This window comes from Patagioenas fasciata, chromosome 2 (genome assembly GCF_037038585.1).
Source record: "Patagioenas fasciata isolate bPatFas1 chromosome 2, bPatFas1.hap1, whole genome shotgun sequence".
Taxonomy (NCBI): Eukaryota; Metazoa; Chordata; class Aves; order Columbiformes; family Columbidae; genus Patagioenas; species Patagioenas fasciata.
The window spans coordinates 25,392,441-25,410,611 of NC_092521.1; the positions used below are offsets into that span (position 1 = coordinate 25,392,441).

General features: G+C 51.6%; 1 protein-coding gene across 1 annotated transcript; it reads left to right on the plus strand.

Annotated features, from left to right (window-relative positions):
- Window positions 1-262: 262 nt before the first annotated feature.
- Window positions 263-17,720, plus strand: GDF6 (growth differentiation factor 6). The gene is made up of 2 exons (XM_065832483.2): window positions 263-699; window positions 10,471-17,720. The coding sequence occupies exons 1-2, from the start codon at window positions 363-365 to the stop codon at window positions 11,334-11,336; spliced, it is 1,203 nt and encodes a 400-aa protein (XP_065688555.1). The 5' UTR covers window positions 263-362; the 3' UTR covers window positions 11,337-17,720.
- Window positions 17,721-18,171: the final 451 nt, after the last annotated feature.

The following is an 18,171-nucleotide window of genomic DNA, read 5'->3' on the forward strand; positions in this document are numbered from 1 at the left end:
GGTTGATGAGAAGCGGTACCGAAGGGTGGCAGCGAGACGCTCGGCAGCTGTCCCGGCCCTCGCGTCCGCTTCCCGCCTGGAGTCCGCACCGAGGAGGGATCGAGGGACCCCCAAGCACCCGACGGCGGGGTGTCCTGCCCCGCCGCGGACCGCCCCGCGGGGGCGGGATGGGTGCCCCCACGGGGCGGTCCGCGGCGGGGCGGTACCCACGGGGCGGGGCGGGCTGCTCCGGGCCGAGCCCGCCCGGGTGCAGTCCCAGCTCCGCGCCACGCCGCCGCGCAGTCCCCGCGCCGCTCCGTGGGCCGCCGGAGCCGCACGTCGGGCCGCCCTCCTCTTCTTCCCCACCGCCGCCGCCTCTCGCTATGAATGCACGCTGGGCCCTGCTCTCCGCCGCCTTGCTCGCCAGCCTCCTCTGGGATTTACCTTGCTGCCTCCCGGCTTCTCTCCCCGCCGCCTCGGAGCTCACCGCCTCCTCCAAGGGCGGACGGGGCCGCAGGGTGCCGCGGACTCCGCGAGACAACCGCCCGCGGCAAGGGGGACACGCCGTGGGCCGGGCGCTCCCACGAGCGGAACCTCACGAGTACATGCTGTCTCTGTTCCGGACTTACTCCATCGCGGAGAAACTGGGCATCAACGCCAGCTTTTTTCAGTCGTCCAAATCTGCCAACACCATCACTAGTTTTGTAGACAGGGGACGAGGTAAGTTTTGCTCCCCCCCACGCCCCTCACCTTACTCTCGGGGCTGCGGGCGTCTCTTCCCGCGGCGCTCCGCAGCTGCCGTCCCGCGGAGCCTAGCGCTGGGGAGGCGGGGAGAACACTACATCGATCACTGGTGTTTTTCGCCCCCCTCGGTATTGCAGAAAGTGGATCTTTCCGTAAATTGTGGATCGAGTTGTTTTATTTTAAAGCAAACTGCCCCGCGGCGCTAAATCCGTACTGCAGCAGCCGTAAATGCTGCGTGAGAGAAACACGCGTGTTCGCCCCCTGATCGTCACGGGGTGGTGCGAAATACGTCCCAGCTTTGCAGGCGCACTTCGGGTGTAAACGCAACCTTGGGGAAAAAAAATCGCTCTTCTAGTTTCTTTCTGTCTGCAGAAGAAAGGATCGCTCTTATCGCTGCGGCTGTAATGCAAATATTAAGTTCAAACTGACCGAGGGCAAACATACGCTGCCTGAAGCTGCTCTCGCGTAGGGTCGCTTTATCGGGTCCACCTGGAAATTCACCAGCCCCGTTTGAAAGAGCTGGGTCTGGGACACAGCCGGCTCCGCATGCAGGGGGCGCAGCCTGAAGCCCAGGTAACTCCCGGCCGTGGGGCTCAGTGGGGAGCGGCCCAGAGTCGCCCTCCCCTTCGGGGCCTATCCTACGTCCTTTAAGCCTGACGTGTGCGGAGCTGGTCCTCACCCATCACGGGGCCGGGAATGACAGCGGGTGTCGCTCCCTCGGGCCCTCGGCTGCCCCCGCAGCCGGGAGAGAGGACGGGGCGGGCGGCGGAGCCCGGGGCCGGCCGGGCTCCAGGCCTTGTCCCCACTCATCCCGGGTAGCAGCGGTGTCGTGGGGCTCCCGAGACCCCTTCGCGACCTGCAACCCCGGCCGGAGCTCCGCTTTACTTTTCTCTCGTTTTATCGCTCGTAGCCAAGGCAGCGGGTGGAGATTCCTCAGCGATCCAGAGGAAAATAGAATTTATCTTCCCTCAAAACTGTCTCTATCTTCCCCCGCCCCCGCCCCCGCTACATTACTCGTGTTTGTGAGCCTTTAACGAGATTAACAGTTTCTCAATGAAGGTTGTGTACTCTTTCCTTCTCTTCCCCTCTCCGCGATTCGAAGATCCTCCCCTCCGTTCGCGCTCCCCCGCCGCGGTACCCTGCCCGTGTACCTGCCGGCGGCTGGCAGCGGCGTCCCATAGCTGCCGGCAGCCGGGAAAGCACGCCGGCCTCCCCGCTTCCCAGCCGTTTCAGGGAAAAACGCAGCGCCAGGAAAACCGCACGGCTCCCTGGAGCTACAGGAGCCACTCTCTCCCCAAACCAACCCAAACCCAAATCAACTCTCTCCGCTGCCTCCACGGTTCTACAATCTCTCCTCCCCGCTGGGCACCCACGGTTCAGCCCCTTGCCCCATCGCTACCCCCGACTCGGGGTCCTCCTCTGCACAGGGGGCTCAGCGAGGCTCTTTCCCTCTAGCCTCGGCGCCCGTTGAGTTCCTCTGGGCTCGGGAGGATGCGTGGAAGCGCTCACGGTGGGTGCCCTCCGCGGTCGGAAGCGCCTAGTGGTTTCCGTGGGGAGAGGGAACACGGGGTTTTGCTTTCCGCTTTCACCTTGTGAGGGTTGTTTTCTTCGTCGTTGCTAAACGGGAGGTGGGGGGAAGAGGACACGCTTTCTAGAAATACTGTTTCGAAAGTTCAGCCGTCAGAAACGCGCTGTCCCGCTTTCCCCCCGGAGAGGAAACAGGGTGCTAATTCTGCGAGCCGCAGGGAAATAGAGACGCGCTCAAGATCATCTTATTCTTGATAACCAGAAGAAAGACAGTTAATTTAACGAATTTAGCTCATCTCGCTGCATGGGAGATTCTACTCCGGGGGAAGTGATTTGCTAACAGAAGTCCTGGTTTCATTAAGGAAAAGCCTCACTTTTCCCCATTGATTTTGATTTGATGTGTCACAGGCTGTGACCTTCTGCTGGACCTTCTGAGGGTTGCTTAGCATCAAGCCACTGATTGGAGTATTTCAACTCAGTGATCTAATTGAGTGTTCATGTCATAACATATCAAATATTGTCTAGTCTCCCATAATGAAGCAGACCAGCCAATGGCACATCACCAAAAAACTTCAAGAGAGCTTCCGTTCCTCTGAAGTGGTAGCTATTTTACTGCCCACCTCCCCGTGGGCTCCTAGCCCAGTTAATTGGCGAGCTGGAGCTGTGCTGCTGATGAACAGTCTCAGGGAAAGCGGGGGGGCGGGGGGAAGTTTCTGTCAATTCATTTGCAGACAATATAGCCGCCCAAATTGACCCAATTAGATGGGCTGCTCTTTACCTAAGCGGCAGCTCCGGGGGGAGACAGCGGTGGCCGTCCCTCACTCCCGCCCGCACGGCATCCTCTACCGCAAAATTTCGGGGGGACAGCAACTGGGAGAGGGAGCGTGGAGCAGCTTTTAGTCCTGCCGAGAAATGTCCTTCCCATAAGGCGTGGGCTGCTGTGCCCGCCAGTCCGAGGGCGTCCCGCGGGAACGACTGCTCGACATCCCCCGGCCGCAGCAGCCGGAGCGGCTGGGAGGGGCAGGGAGCTTCGATGCGGACACCACAACCGCTCCTCTCCGCCTCTTGTTCCTTTTCCTTCTCACTTGAAACTAATAAGATCGCTTTCAGCCTGGATCGAGAGGACGAAAGCCACACTACTTCACTGTATATACATATATATATATATATATATTTTTTTTTTCCCGCCGGAGGTAGAAAAAAAGTGCAGAAAAGGGGGAAAGGGTTTGCGATTCCCCCTTTTCCACTCCCTCCCGCCCCCCACTCGCTCCCCCTTGTTACGGTCGCAAGATCAGACAAGACTTAGCTGAATGTAGGAAAATTACTGTTGGCACATGAAGTAACTCATTAAAACGCAGATGGTGCTCTCGCTGGCCTCAGGACCCCCAGCATTGGAGCTCCACAGTAACGCAGGACAATTAGGAGCTGCAAGGACTCCACCAGGCAGGAAAAAAAAAAAAAAAAAAACCAAAAAAAACACAACACAAAAAAAAGCAGAGCAGGAGGGAGCTAGAGAAGGGAGCTATAAACAAGCAAATCCACAGCTAACAAGAAATGCAGCACGGCTCGGAACAAGCCGAAAACAAAAAGCTAAATATCGAGGATGCGAGGAAGCGCGATTTTCAGAGAGATATCCCGTGGGAAGGGAATGCCACAAGGGTCGGCTGCCGTGGGTTCAACTCGCCTTTTCCTTTTGTGTTTGCAGAGCTGCCCGCAGCCGCGACACCGCGGCCGGGCTCTCCCATACGAAATGTTGAGCTCCGCGCCTAAGGGAGGGGGAAATCAAAGTGGATCGAGATCGTCTCCTTTTCCCTCCTCGTTTTCTTTGTGCAGTTTTGTGTTCCAGTTGAGAGACAGCTGATTCAGACGGACCAGGGTCCGACCACCGTTATTTTGCTCTTGCCGTTAGCGTTGGGAGGGGGGTGAGGAAAGGGGGCAGGAGGAAGGGGGGATGCCGTGTGCAGGAGCTGGAAATGGCCGGGCTGCGTGTGTGGCTGAAGAAAAGAGCGTAAATCCCACTTGAAGTTCATCTAGTGCAACATGTTTATGCAAAACAGCGGGTTTCTGGGTGGACCGAAAGCTGCAATGTAGTGTAATCTGTGCAGCGCCTTTGCCCAGGCAGTGTTGTAGTTGGCAGAAGGAAAATGAAATATAAGCAGGGAAGTATTTTAATGGGGAAGGAGGGAATTCACAACTGTTAATTATTTGGTGACCTTGTATGCGATTTGTTTGAGCCCCTTATAAAAGCACTAATGCAGACCAGACGGCTGGAGCACGGCATCGAGCAGCCGGTTCCCATCCCCACCGTGCGCCCGGGGAAGGAACGGGCGGCCCGGCTGGCCTGGCCCGGCGGCGGGACCTCCGCGCCCGCGGAACCAGCAGCGCGGGGGCGGACGGCGGTGGGCGAAAGGGCTGCGGCTCCATGCTGCCTGCTCCTGTGGGATATTTGGAGGTTTGTGTTTTCCCCCGCGCTGCCGGAGCTGCGGAAGGGGAGCGGAGAGGGCAGCGGCGCGTCTCCTCGGAAGCCGCGGCCGCACCGCTCGTCTCTCCCTCCTGAAAATCGGGAGTTTCTTTTTGTTTCGTTTGTTGGTTTTCTTTTGCAAAGACGCGCACAGAAGCGCAGCGGGACGGGGAGCGCGGTCTGGGAAAAGCAGAACCCTCAGGCACCGGGAGACTCAGCCCGGCGGCCACTCCGCGGCTCAGACGCCCCGGCGAGGCGGTGCGCGGCCGCGGAGCCACTCTGCTAACGAGAAGGTATAAAACCTATCAAGGCACTCCGGTGGCTCATTTCAGACCCGATCCTGATTTTTCTTTTTTTAATCCAGCAGCTGCCTTGCGGGGCTTGCTAAGAGGCGGTGTTTGTGTTTTTTATGTTTTGGTTTTGGTTTTTGTTTTGTTTTGGTTTTTTTCCTACGAGGGGGGTAGGACCGAGCTCTCCGCTTCGGAACTGTTGAGTTTCCGCCGCCCGTGGGCGGTGCTGTGCCACAGCTCGGGCTGGCCACAACCAGGAGACGAGAAGCCCGTGGGGAGAAAATCCGGCGCAACCCGGTGTCAGCCCGGCTCGGATGCTCGCAGCAGACGGCGGCATGGCCGTGCTGTCCGGTGCTGGGCACTGCAACTGGGCGTCTCGTCCTCCTCTTTTTCCTCCTCGCTTCGTAGTTCTACAGGAAAAAAAAAAAAAAAACCACAAACAAACAGACAAAAAACACCAAACCATTGCGATTTAGAATCAGGCTGGAGCTGAGGTTGGTCGTCCTTGCGTGCCTGAAATCTGGTTTCTGAGCGAAAGGGAGCGTTTCAGTCCTTGCTAGTTGTGGCCAGATCCGTACGTTGGGTTGCTCTGTCCTGGTGCTTCCACATATATTGCTCAGGAATAGCCTCCAAAGCGTCCCCTCGCTCCGTTTCTTAGTTCCCAGAGCTGGGAATATTCAATCCAATTTTCTCAATACGAATAGTTTTGGAGGAATGATTTATCGTCGATCGAAGTATTTCAGGTAGCAAAACGACCACAAACGGGCAAAGGGAAGTGGGCTCGATTAATGCTTGTTACAGCAGGTAGGAACCCCACAGGGAAGCCCCTCTTCGCTTCCGCGCAACTCCTGGGGCTATGTCGACCGATGGGGGGCCCGGAGCCCCGTGGCACGGCCCGAGACTGTTGCGGCGATGTCTCTGTCCCCGAGGGCCGAGCGTCGGTCGTGGGAAGCGGGGAGGTGGTGGGAGGCGGCCACCGGCAGCAGCGAGCGGGGAGAGGGCGGACAGCCTTCCCGGCGCAGGTACGGTGAAGCGGTGACCAAAGGTATATTGCAGCCAGGTGCCTCCCCGCTTCACGGAAAAAGAAAAAAGCCGACAACAGCCATCCATCACCTCTCTGGGGTTTCGGCAGGATTGGGAAGGATTTGTCCGAGGAAGATGTGGTCTTTCTCGACAGAGGAATGAACGAAACATTTAAATCTAATCACTCGGTGTAATAAAAAAACACGACAAGGCAGGCGCTGCGAGATGCGGAACCGAGAACTGGAGAAATACCACACATGGAGAGTCAGCCTCTTGTTTCCACAGCTCGAGTAATGCTCCGAGAGAAGTACCTGTCACCCTTGCGACTCTGCAGACAACGTGTGGGCAGCCTCTCGCAATTACGGGGGATATATGTTTTAATTTCCAGATTATTGTTGAGCGAGCGCCTGCATAGGGTCTTTAAACTGCAAATGTGCTTTTGGTTTGCGAGTTTAAATATGGCTTGAAAGAGAATTTGGGAATGGGAAAATTCTTCATGAATGTGGTTTGGGTATAATTTGCAGTGATGTAAAGTTAAGATCTGAGCCCTGATGAATTGGCTGGGAGCCCAGTACCTGATCTGCCATGAAAAGGGAAACTTTGTATAGCCTTCCTTAACCCCCGGCTCGCCTCAAAGTCCAGGCTGCCGGCGAGAAAGCGAACCCGGGAAGCGGGAAAGGGTTCACACAGGGAGTTAAAGAAAACGTCCCAACCCAATAATTCATTTAACCTTGGGAGATGATAAACGCCTCGCAACCGCAAAACGGAGGAAAGCGGCGGCAGAGGCGAACGGGGGCCCGGCGCAGCCCCCCGCGGCCGGCACGGTGCACACCGCTGCCCGGACGCTTTGGGGAGGGCAGAGCGGAGCAGGGCTGCTCTCCTCCCCCGCCGCCGACACATTCTAAAATTCCGGGTAGATCTACTCCCTTCTTCCCCCCCACCCCCGCCGCTTGCAGCTCCCAATATTTTATCTTTGTTCGGAAAAAAAAAAAAACAACGGGGAGTCGAAATAATACTAATACTCACTGCGTAACTAACATTCATCTAAGTTAACATTACAAATATAACCCCCCCCTCAGATGCATTTTCTGCAATGTGGCTTTCCCCAGCCTGGCTGGATGTGAGATGACCTGGCTGCTCTCTCCAAGTATTACGGTAACGGGAATAACGATAATGAGAATCTCGACTGGCCTGGGAAAAAAAGGCAGATCTCGAACTGTCTGCTGCAAATCCCGGACCTCACCACAGCCACTCCTGGGGTTTAAAGGCAAACCAAAGAGGACAAGCTCTGATCCGTGTGTGTTCTTCACAAGGAGGGAGCGGGACAGCCAGGCTGCCTCCACGCCGTCGCTGCTGCCTCTCTTTGTGTGCTGCAAACGGTAGCTTCGCTGGAACAAAGGTTCCCAAAACCAGACCCATCTCTCTCCAGTTTCTGGAGGCTCCAAAGGTACCGCTTTCCCTCCCCACTCTTCGTTGCTTTTCCCACCCTCTCGACCGTGCTGGGAGCGAGCCAGTACTGGTTTAGGATTATGTATTCATCTGGAATTATTAGGTTACAAGAGTGAATAAATAGCGTTTATCTGATGGGATTCAAAGCTGCTTATTTGAAACAACCCGCAGCCCTGCCCCTTTCTAGGAGCGGGAGCCGGCAGCTGAAGGAACCAGAGGGAGTCCTCCAGCGCAGAGTTGGTGCTGCCTAAACCCGCCTCGGAGGCTCGAGTGCTCGGCGACACATTTCTTTGCCTTTCGGCCGTGTCCCCAGAGTGCCATGTCACCGAGCTAGCCAGACTGGCCGTGCAACGCGTTCAATCTCCGCGAAGCTGGAGCGTCAAAACATGCTGCTGGGGAGCGCGTTTTAGGCGCACCCCGCCGCATGACAGGGTTCTGCAGAACCTTTGTAAACCGCTTGCAGCACAGGGCATCTGCGAGGAATTCAGCCTCTTCCCACTTCACTCTCATCTAACCCCCACGCCTGGATGCCACACTTGAGGCGGCCGAGTCCCTTCGCCGGGGACACCGGCCAGGAACAGGACGGGGAAGGGGGTGAGTGGGGTGTCTGCTCCGGAGGTACAGTGCGCTGGCGGCAGCCCATCCCCCACCCTCAACCCATCGCAACAGGGAGTACCAAACCGGGCGAGCATCTATTTGCCTTTGAAACCAAGTCCAGCACCCGCCCTGGCAAAGAGGTGGCTTAAAAGCAGAGCTGTGCCCACGCTCGGCTCTGCCCACAGCCTAAGCCAGGAGAAGGGCTGATCTGGTTTCCTCGACGGTCGCTGGAGCCGTCGGAGGAAGATGGAGGCAGCTCGACGGGGCAAGGACAACCGCCTGCGCCGTGCCGAATGCTCAGGCATCTGAGAAATGCTGGTCGCAGGGAAAGCCAAAGGAGAGGAGAAGAAGGAGGAAGAGGATCTGTGCGTTCTTGCCCGAGGGATGCACGTCCCTTTCTGGCTGACGTCTCCAGTTCTGCCTGGGACCCCCCTGAAGAAGGAGACGATGGTCCCTGAGCTCTCCTGGGTTGCCAGACCCTTCTCCTGCAACCCAGGCCCACCTCAGCCCCCAGCCACACCGACCCAAGTGTGTGAAGGGCAGAAGAACACTCCCAGATTTACAAGCGAAATCGTGCTCCGTCCTTGCAGCGCTGCCGAGACCGTCTAGCGCCTGCAGGCAGCTCCCTCTGCATTTAACTTTCCTTTTCAACAGATAGACAGAGATGTTGTCGTCACCTGGGGCTGTGACGACATTTTTCGGGCTGTGTGTGTTTTTTACAGACTCCCCCCGGACCCTTCCGAGAGGCGTATGCGGCCGGCCGAGCTGCCTCTCGCTCCCGGCCGTGCACTCCTCTCTGGGGAAGAAGCAGGCTTGCCGTGGGGAAACCGCAGAACCTGAAGCGGGATGCGGGGACAGGGATGCGGCGGGCCTAGATCCAAATTCCCCGGGATGAGCGAAGGGCCTGATATATTTTGGCACCACTCCTCTCGGAGCGCAGCCCCCGCGGAGCGCAACGCTGTCAGGGTGAGGGGGGCTCCGGTTCCCTCTCCCCGACCGACCATTCATGACGTGCTGGGGTCGCGGCGGGGTTCGCAGCCTTGCACCGGCCTCCTCGCCCCGGGGGCAGGACAGGGGTATGGTGCTAGGCGGGCACCCAGCTCCGCAGTTGGGGGTGTTCTGTGGGTGCGCAGCGCAGCGCGGCACGGGCGGGCGGCGGAGCTTCCTACGGCAGCTCAACACGGTGCGGGAGGGACGTGCTCGGCCGGCAGGCAGCCTCCATCGTGGGCTCCCGTGGGCTCCCTGTCCACACTCCATCTCCCTCTTGGTGTCTGGAGGAACACGCAGCGACACAGGATGACTTTAGAGTATGCTAATCCGCACTGATGAACTGCACGTTAATCCGCATTGATTTTTACATTGCGATGGTGCGTCTGAAGATCTTCGATTGCATAAATCATCGCGTCGTCTCTTCTGCCCCTTCAGGAGGTCCCCTCAGACCTGTCAGGTAGGGCCGAGGTTATGAAATACACTGATTAGGAATCGCAATGACCTTTGATATCAATAAATAACACGGGGCTGTATATATCTTTAGTCTCTGTTTCTGCTCCTGGAGCGGGCTGAGTTTGGAAAAGCGGTGAGGGGTTGCTGAACAGAGGCTCCAGTGACACTTTTACTATTGAAATCTACACAAGCTTTACTAGCTTCTGGGGAAACCCAAGGGCTTTGGGAATTTTTGTATTTGCTGGGTTGTAAACATTTTATTGGAAAGCAGCTCAGGGGAATCTGGTTTGCTTTCCACGCTGCACTTCGTACACCAATGTGTCAAAAAAGAAGTCCAGGTTTTTCTCTTGAAGGAGAATATATATGTGTGTATGTATATATCTGTGTGTAATGTACATGAGCACACAAACAGCACCATTCCCACTTTGTTGATGGGGGTGATGGACAGAGGATGTGCATGGAGCAGGGACTGAGTCTGGTGTGGTAGAGCAGTCTCCTGCCTGGTGTGGATCCTTCCATAAGTCTCCTTCTCCTTCTCCTTCTCCTTCTCCTTCTCCTTCTCCTTCTCCTTCTCCTTCTCCCTCTCCCTCTCCCTCTCCCTCTCCCTCTCCCTCTCCCTCTCCCTCTCCTTCTCCTTCTCCTTCTCCTTCTCCTTCTCCTTCTCCTTCTCCTTCTCCTTCTCCTTCTTTCTCCTTCTCCTTCTTCTCCTTCTTCTCCTTCTTCTCCTTCTTCTCCTTCTTCTCCTTCCTGCTGTCCCCCGGGCCTGGCTCGGGCCTGGCTCCCGGCGGAGGCCCTGGTCCCGGTCTGGGGGCGGCCCCGGCTGGGGGTCAGGGGTGAAGTGGGCAGGAGCGGCCCCGGCCGGGCAGCCGAGGGCCTTGTCCGCCCTTCCTCTCGTCGGAGACCTCTCGGCATATCCCCCTGAGCGCAACTGACTGTAATTACTTTTTTATCTCGCAGATGATCTCTCGCCCGCTCCCTTGAGGCGGCAGCAGTATGTGTTTGATGTATCGACCCTCTCCGAGACGGAGGAGCTGGTGGGGGCCGAGCTGCGGATCTTCCGCCAGCCCCCCCGCGGCCGCCCGCTGCCCGCCGCTCCGCTGCACATGCATCTCTTTCCCTGCCTCTCGCCGCGGCCGCTGGACTCCCGCGCCCTGGACCTGCGGGCGGCCCCGGCAGCAGGCTGGGAGACCTTCGACGTGCGGCAGGGCCTGCGGGAGCAGCGACCCTGGAAGCGGCTGTGCCTGGAGCTGCGGGCCTCGGCGGGCCGCGGGCCGCCGCGGTGGCTGGACCTGCGGGACCTGGGCTTGGGCCGCCGGACGCGGCCGCCGCAGGAGCGGGCACTGCTGGTGGTCTTTAGCCGCGCCCGGCGGCGAAGCCTCCTGGGGGAACTGCGCGCCGAGCTGGGCGCGCCGCCGCCGCCGCCCGCCGCCCGTCGCCCGCCGCCCCGGCGCCAGCGCCGCACCGCCTTCGCCAGCCGGCACGGCAAGCGGCACGGCAAGAAGTCCCGCCTGCGCTGCAGCAAGAAGCCGCTGCATGTCAACTTCAAGGAGCTGGGCTGGGACGACTGGATTATAGCCCCACTGGAGTACGAGGCCCATCACTGCGAGGGGGTCTGCGACTTCCCGCTGCGCTCCCACCTGGAGCCCACGAACCACGCCATCATCCAGACCCTTATGAACTCCATGGACCCCGGCTCCACGCCGCCCAGCTGCTGCGTCCCCACCAAACTGACTCCCATCAGCATCCTCTACATCGACGCGGGCAACAACGTAGTGTACAAGCAGTACGAGGACATGGTGGTGGAGTCCTGCGGCTGCAGGTAGCGGGCGGGATCCCCCTCGGCGGCAGCCGGGGCTGCGTCTAGCGGAGATGCGACTAGCGGGGACCGCCCGCGTTCGCCCAGAGCGTGGCTGGGGCGACGGGGACCGGCGGGCGGCGCGGAGGGGCGTGTGGCGGCGGCGGGCCCGGCGCCGGTTTGCTGCGGCGGCAGCTGGGACTCGGGCAGCGCCTGCCCGCGGCTGCCGTGCGGTGAAGGGCGAACGGGCAGGGCAGGCGGCGAGGCCACCGCCGGGTCCCTTCCCCGCTTCCCTTCCCGCCCCCGGGGTTTATCTGGCGATCTGTCCTCCTCTTTTCGAAGGTGAAGGCAATTTACCAAGTACAATAAGAGTCGGGGGAGGGAGAGGGAGCAGACTGAGCCCTCTCTCTGAAGTTACTCCGAAAAGAGCTGTTTCATTTCTTCCCTCTCTCTTTCACATTCCTGCAAGATTACCAGCCAGAAATAGCCTACGGTCCCCCACCCCCCAAAGGAAAAAACAAAAACAAAAAAAAAAAAAAAGAAAAAAACCTCAAGATTTTAATTACCAGTTAGGTTTTATTTTAAGACAGCGATGAAAAACAGTGAAGAGCGAAGTGTTACAGAAAGCACAACCTGGGTGGATTGGAAAGGAAACTCCTTTGGATTTCACAACTAGTGCAAGGATGCCATTGCCAGATCCCTAGGTAGCTCTAGTTTGGCAGCCCTCGAAACCTGCAGCAGTATTATACACAAATGTTGTGCTGGAAAAGGCATTTTGTGTAAGACTTCTGTTTCTTTCCCACCTTTGGTCTCAGCTATGGCTTCACCTGAGGAAAGTACACTTCGAAGCATGCCTAGCCCTTTCTTAATATAACTATTATGTTATTAGTTTCAGGCTTTTCCCCACTGATTTCTAGAATTGTTGGCTTATCTGGTTTTGCAGAGCTATAAACTGGTGGAAAAAAGGAAAAAAAAAAAAGAGAAGAGAATAATAATATAAAATGGTAATAAAAAGACTCGACCAGGAGCAATAATTTAAAATGCACATTCTGTTTTGGATGCACTGTTGTTCATATAAAAGTTGTAAATATTTGTTTATTTAAACAGACTGAAAAGTGCAAAATGGAGATGAACAACATGCATTTCTTTTTTTTTTTTAATGTACAAAACATTATATGCACTCGAAATGTTATAATTTTTAATATTTTTAAAAGTTTATATTTGAGTTGTACAGAATTAAGCATTAGTCAAATATTTCATCCCTACTTAACATTATCATTTCCTTAAGATATTACAAGATTTAAATTCTGTGCTAATAATGGAGAAAAGAACTTTTTTTTTTTTTACTGTCTACCTCACTATAATGCAAGTATTTACAACTCTAAAGTTATCTGAGGTAAATTAATATTCAGAATATTTTTACAATACACCTTTACTGGACGATACTACAACTATTACTGTATTATTAAACATTTTTTTTCCCAAAAGCCAGCTTGCTTTTATATGTTCTATTATTTGGTTAAGTAATTCTGAGTTCTCAAGTAAACCTTGGCTCCAGTTCTAAAATGCTGCAGGACTGAGTTGGAGCAAGTGCCACTTTAAGATGTACCTAAAGCCATTCCTTCTATCCGAAGACTTTTTGTATTCTCCTAAGATCTTTAGTTTCATCTTTGGTTTATGCTGGCGGCATAAAGCTGCATTATGTTTTTATGCATTTTATGCAATGATTACTGTAAGTGGGAGAATGCATTAAGGGGAAAAATTAAGGCAAACATTTGTAAATCTCATCTGTACTGGGCACATTTATATACACTGTATGATGATGATGAGCAAAAGACAATGAATGTTTTATAAATGATATTTATTTTGAATGGGTAATATATTTATTAAATATTTCCTGGCTATCTCTTAGATAATGAAGAACTATTCTATGAGTAGCTGTTTCAGCAAGAGAGGGATTCCCCTGCTCTCTCACAGCAAAGCATGTGGAGAAGGTGGTGCAAGCAGGGTAGGGGCTGTGAGCCCCACTCTGGGGGGAGAAAATAGCCTCATCTTAAATGCAGAAGGGCTGAAAGAGCTGCTCACCTTGTGGAATGTGTTTGAAAACAAGGTTCTTTTCATGGAAAGTGGAATTTTCTTACCATATCACAAGATCTGATCTCACACGTTTTTCTCTGGCCAACTTTCACCCCCTTGGACTGGTGCTTGAACAAAGGATTGCAGAATCAGACTGAGTGTTTGAATAGCAGCAGCTGAGAGACCTGAAGAAGAGTCCAGCCTCAGAGTTGGTACAACTTCCAGAGAAATGTTTCTTTTGTAGTACTTAATGTTTCAAGTTCATGGCTAATAGTAGATTCGGAAATAGCATCTTTAAAAAGAGCGTTTACTTTAGAGCTGTGTTCACTGTTTGCAGCCGGTGGGGTTCTGACTGGTGTGAACTTTGGTTGTTGCTCCGACTGCACCAGTTCACTGTTCTGCTATGGATGAAGCTCCCACTCTCTTAATGAGGGAAAGCAATGGAAAGATGATATCTGCAGAGTCTGGAATATGGTCTCTGAGGAAAGGTGATCAAGATACACAAGACACTGTCAACTGGAAATGAACACAATGTAAAAATCTGAAATTTTACAAAATTCATACATAGTGAAGGATGAATTGTTTCTTTATTTGGATGTCTGTGAGCAAACGAAATACCACATATACAGACAATGCTTCCGCTAAAACCAGACGCTGAGATTTTTGTTGCAATTTCCTTTCTGTGTAAAAAACAACATTGCTCCTATTGCAAGCCTGTACACTGCATGCTTGGTAGCACACTGTCCTTTCTGCTCTGCCTCAGATGTGGCTTTGGGGAGCTTCATCAGACAAAGTTCAACTATGGAAGGCCTAATAATCTCTCCTGAAGGGATGTCCTCAAATAAGTAACATAGAAGATTTTGCTGGTTTGGATATACAGTGTAGAGCAGTTTGCACCTTCTCTTACATTAGCCGAATTTTTGGTGACATCTTTAATGGTCAGAAAAGGTTTGAAAGCCCTTTTTCCCAAATGTCTGGCCTGTGCTTGTTGGCTTCAAGGGAAGTGAGGGGACCCGAAAAAAAGCAAAACCAGTCAGAATCTGCAGTATCTGCTTTGGAGACAAATCTTTTGGATTTTACCTACTAAAACAGAAGAAACACTGGCCTGCCTGAACATGTGCTCTGGATACTAGAGCTAATATACCATTATTTGAGCCCATTTTGGCAAGTCTACTATTCCTAAAGATGGGATCTCTGCTCATTTCCTTTTTTAGGCCTGCAATATTCTTTTGCACAAAACTGAGAAGGAGCAGTACAGTGCCAAGAAGGAGAAGGGAAAAGATAGAGCAAAGCTGATCTATGGTCTTTCCTCCCTTGCACCTCCTTTCCGCTCTCCCACCCTTGCCCCAAGAACTAACCAGTCAACTGAACAAAAAATACTAGTAATTATTTTTTCAGCTTTTACCACAAATGCTGCAAGCTTTTGTTAGAGAGAAATCCAAATATGGAAATTCAGCGGATGCGCAACTCAGATCTCTTTGTCTTGCCAAAGTAATATGAATTTTCTTTTCCATTTCTCAACTCCCCATGCTCAAAACCATATTTAAAAAGGGGAAATGATTTCTTTTATTATGTTGCTGGCCAGAAGAGGGAGCAGCATCTATGAAGTAGTGGTAATAGACACCAGCGGACAGAAGACAGCTGAAGCCAGTCTGGTTGATGGTGTGATACATATCAGTAGATGTTACATGATTCACCCATTGCACTGGTTGTGTTGCTCAAACACAAGAAAACCACTGGCTCATCTTTGAAGTATAGATATGCATCAGAATAATTAAATTCTGAGTATTTGAATGAACAAAAAGTAGCACGGGCTTACGCCCTTACTTTGCAAGGCTGCTTCTCTTTTTTTTTTAAGACTTCACACTCCATCTTACATTGATTTATGGGAGGGTTGTATATTTGCAAATGATTTTGGGAGAAGAGTAGATCCAATCTTACTCTTCTTATATTCACGTAGATGAGAGGTCAATCTGTTCACTGAAATGTATAAAATAAGCATGTTTATCCTTTACACCTCAATGTTTAACCTCAAATGTTAACTGAAGTACAGAGCTGATTGCATTGTATAAAACATCTTTCTTCGTAAGCCCTTAATCTTTGCTTCAGAAGCACATCCGAAGCTTTGAAGAAGTTGAGTGGCTGATCTTCACTTTGTCAGTCATTCAGAGGCTGGACAGCAGGACAATACGTTTCAATAGCACATAATTTGTTCTTTTGCAGAGTGACCATGTGCTATAAAGGAGTATAGTCCCTGTCCTCTTGTCAGCGTTCAGCTAGATTATACCATTAGATTTCCAAATATTTGTTCTTGTTTCTTTTCTGTATCAGACCTGTTGTAAACTGAGGATGTTCCAGCTGTTCATAGTTGTGAGGGAGGAGAGTCAACATATTATCCCTGCTGCACTCATCATCTGCCTGTTCCTTGATGACTGCAGCCTTGAAAAGTACCACTGTCTTAGTTAATATACATGACTGTGTGGTGTATTGTACCACTGGGAATTAGAAAGGGTTCTCCCAACGTTGTAACCAGAGCTAATTTTGCACATCAGCTTTACACAGGGTGTAAGACTCCATATTTGCCCATGTGCTAGCATTTTGGCAAAACTAGCATTTATTTAAACTATGCACACTGTCAATCCTCTCTCTGGAACTGATAAGTGTGGAATAGAACTGGGGACTTCTATTCCAGATCACTTTCCTACTAACAACTTTCTGCGCTATTTTTTAGGAAAAGCCTTAGGAGAATTGCCATCCTATAGAGCATCGTTTAATTAGTGAAAAAAACAAAACAAAACAAAACACCAGTCTTTTCAGAATGTGAGACTTTTATGACTAGAGAAGAACGAGTGAGAAGACTCCTAAGACACCAGTTTTCACCTGGGTGGGCAGGAAGGACCTCAGGTGAATAAGAAAACTGGAGGTCTGGTTGACAACTAATTTCTAGAGTGGAAGTGGGAAATTGCAGGAGGGCCATAGAAGAACAAAAGGGATAACGTAAGGGCAAACTGCCAAACATCTGAGATGTCTTTACGCTAATGCTAAGAGTATGGAGAATAAACAGGAAGAATTTGAAGTCTTGGGACACAACAAAGGCTACAGTTTAATCAGCATCACACAGGCTCAGTGGAATAAACTGCAGCACTTCAGTATTAGCAGAGAGAGTATCATTTGTGTAGGAAGGACAGGCAGGAAAAAAGGGAAGAGTATTATCTGTTATATTAGGAATGTGTAGAAGGCCAGAAAGAGGGGAGAGACAGAGCTGTTGGAGATAGAGTAGAGAGGAACTGTAAAGCTCTACTAATGATTACTTAATGAGGAGGAGGAGGTTGATGTCACCTTTTTTGAGCAACTACTGTGAGTGTCCTGAGGATATGGGGTAGTGGTAATTGAGGACTTTATCTAACCAGATATCTGCTCTAAGGAAAGAAAAAACCAACCAAGCAAAAACCAACAGCACAGCACAGACAGTTCCTCAAGATTTTGGAATGTGTTGGGACAACTTCTTGTTTCAAAGAGTGGAGGCGGTTATGTAAGACACGGCCAGATAAGACTATGATAGATAAGACTAATAAAAAGGAACTCGCTAGAATGCAACTGGAGCTCATGTGTCTGTGGAAAAGGAGGATTGAGAGGAGGAAAGCAAGACCAAAGGATTCCTGTAAGGCAGATTTCCTCCCTTTCGTGAATTAATAGGAAAGGTTCTGCAGGGAGGAGCTGAAGGGAACTTAAGGAAACAGACAGTTTTGAAAAAGCCCTTATTTAAAGATGCCATAGGAAGCTATCCTGTTGGCAAGGAGGACAGTGTTGGAAGAAATCAGGGGTACTGAGTCAGGAGCCACTTGCTTATCTGAAAACAAAAACTCATCACACAAAAAGTGGGCAAAGACACTATACTAGAAAAAGTAAGAGAAGGGCTGCAGTAAAATAATGCAAAAGGGACCAGAAAAGGAGATGAGAAGAAAAACAGGAAAAGGTTTATCACTTCATGGGGATGGTGAACAAAAGACAATACAGTAGGATGATGTGTGGAACACCTTTGCAAGTAAGGGACACTTGGTACAAGAGACCAAACACACTTAAAACTAGCAAGGGAATAGAAATGCAGGCTACAGAAAAGAACTGAAAGTGCATTTGAATTAAGTGCATATACTCAGAGCAGGAAGTCCTGGGGATGTTTTCGCTGGTGTAATTAAAGAACTAACCACAATTATTTCTGAAATATTAACAAGTGTGTTTAAGAACACACAGAAGAATGAAGAGGTGCCAAAAATTACAGACCAGCCACGTGTCTCAGATATCTCAAATATGTGAATAATAATGCAAAAAAAAAAGTTCTTAATGTAATAGCAACTGCAGAATGATAACATGAAAACATCTGACATGAATTTATCTAGAATAAATCATATCCAACTAGCCTAGTTTTTTTTTTTTTTTTTCTTTTATATGAGTGAAATGTAACTCGAGCACTTAAGAAAACGGGTTTCCAAATGACCTTGCTACATTAAAAGGATGGTTTGACATGAGTACAGTGAAACAGAATAGTAACGAGTGCAAAATATTACACTTAAGGAAGGATAACTTCAAGCATAAGATGCAAGACCTGGCTAGACAGTGGTTCTGCAAGAAAGAATCGGGGCTTTATAGTGGAATGAATTCTGAATATGAGGTAATAAATGCTGCAGTTGCCCAGGATATTCCAGGTTATAGTAACTGGGATGTTAGGTGTGAGAAATGTTTCGTAGTGAAGCACTCTTTGGACTGATGAGGGCTCAGGTAAAGTTCTG

Excerpts from the sequence above, each read along its gene's own strand:
- GDF6 (XM_065832483.2), top strand. The coding sequence starts at position 363 with ATGAATGCACGCTGGGCCCTGCTCTCCGCCGCCTTGCTCGCCAGCCTC. Across the intron at positions 700-10,470 it reads TTTTGTAGACAGGGGACGAG|ATGATCTCTCGCCCGCTCCC; the intron begins GTAAGTTTTGCT and ends TTTATCTCGCAG.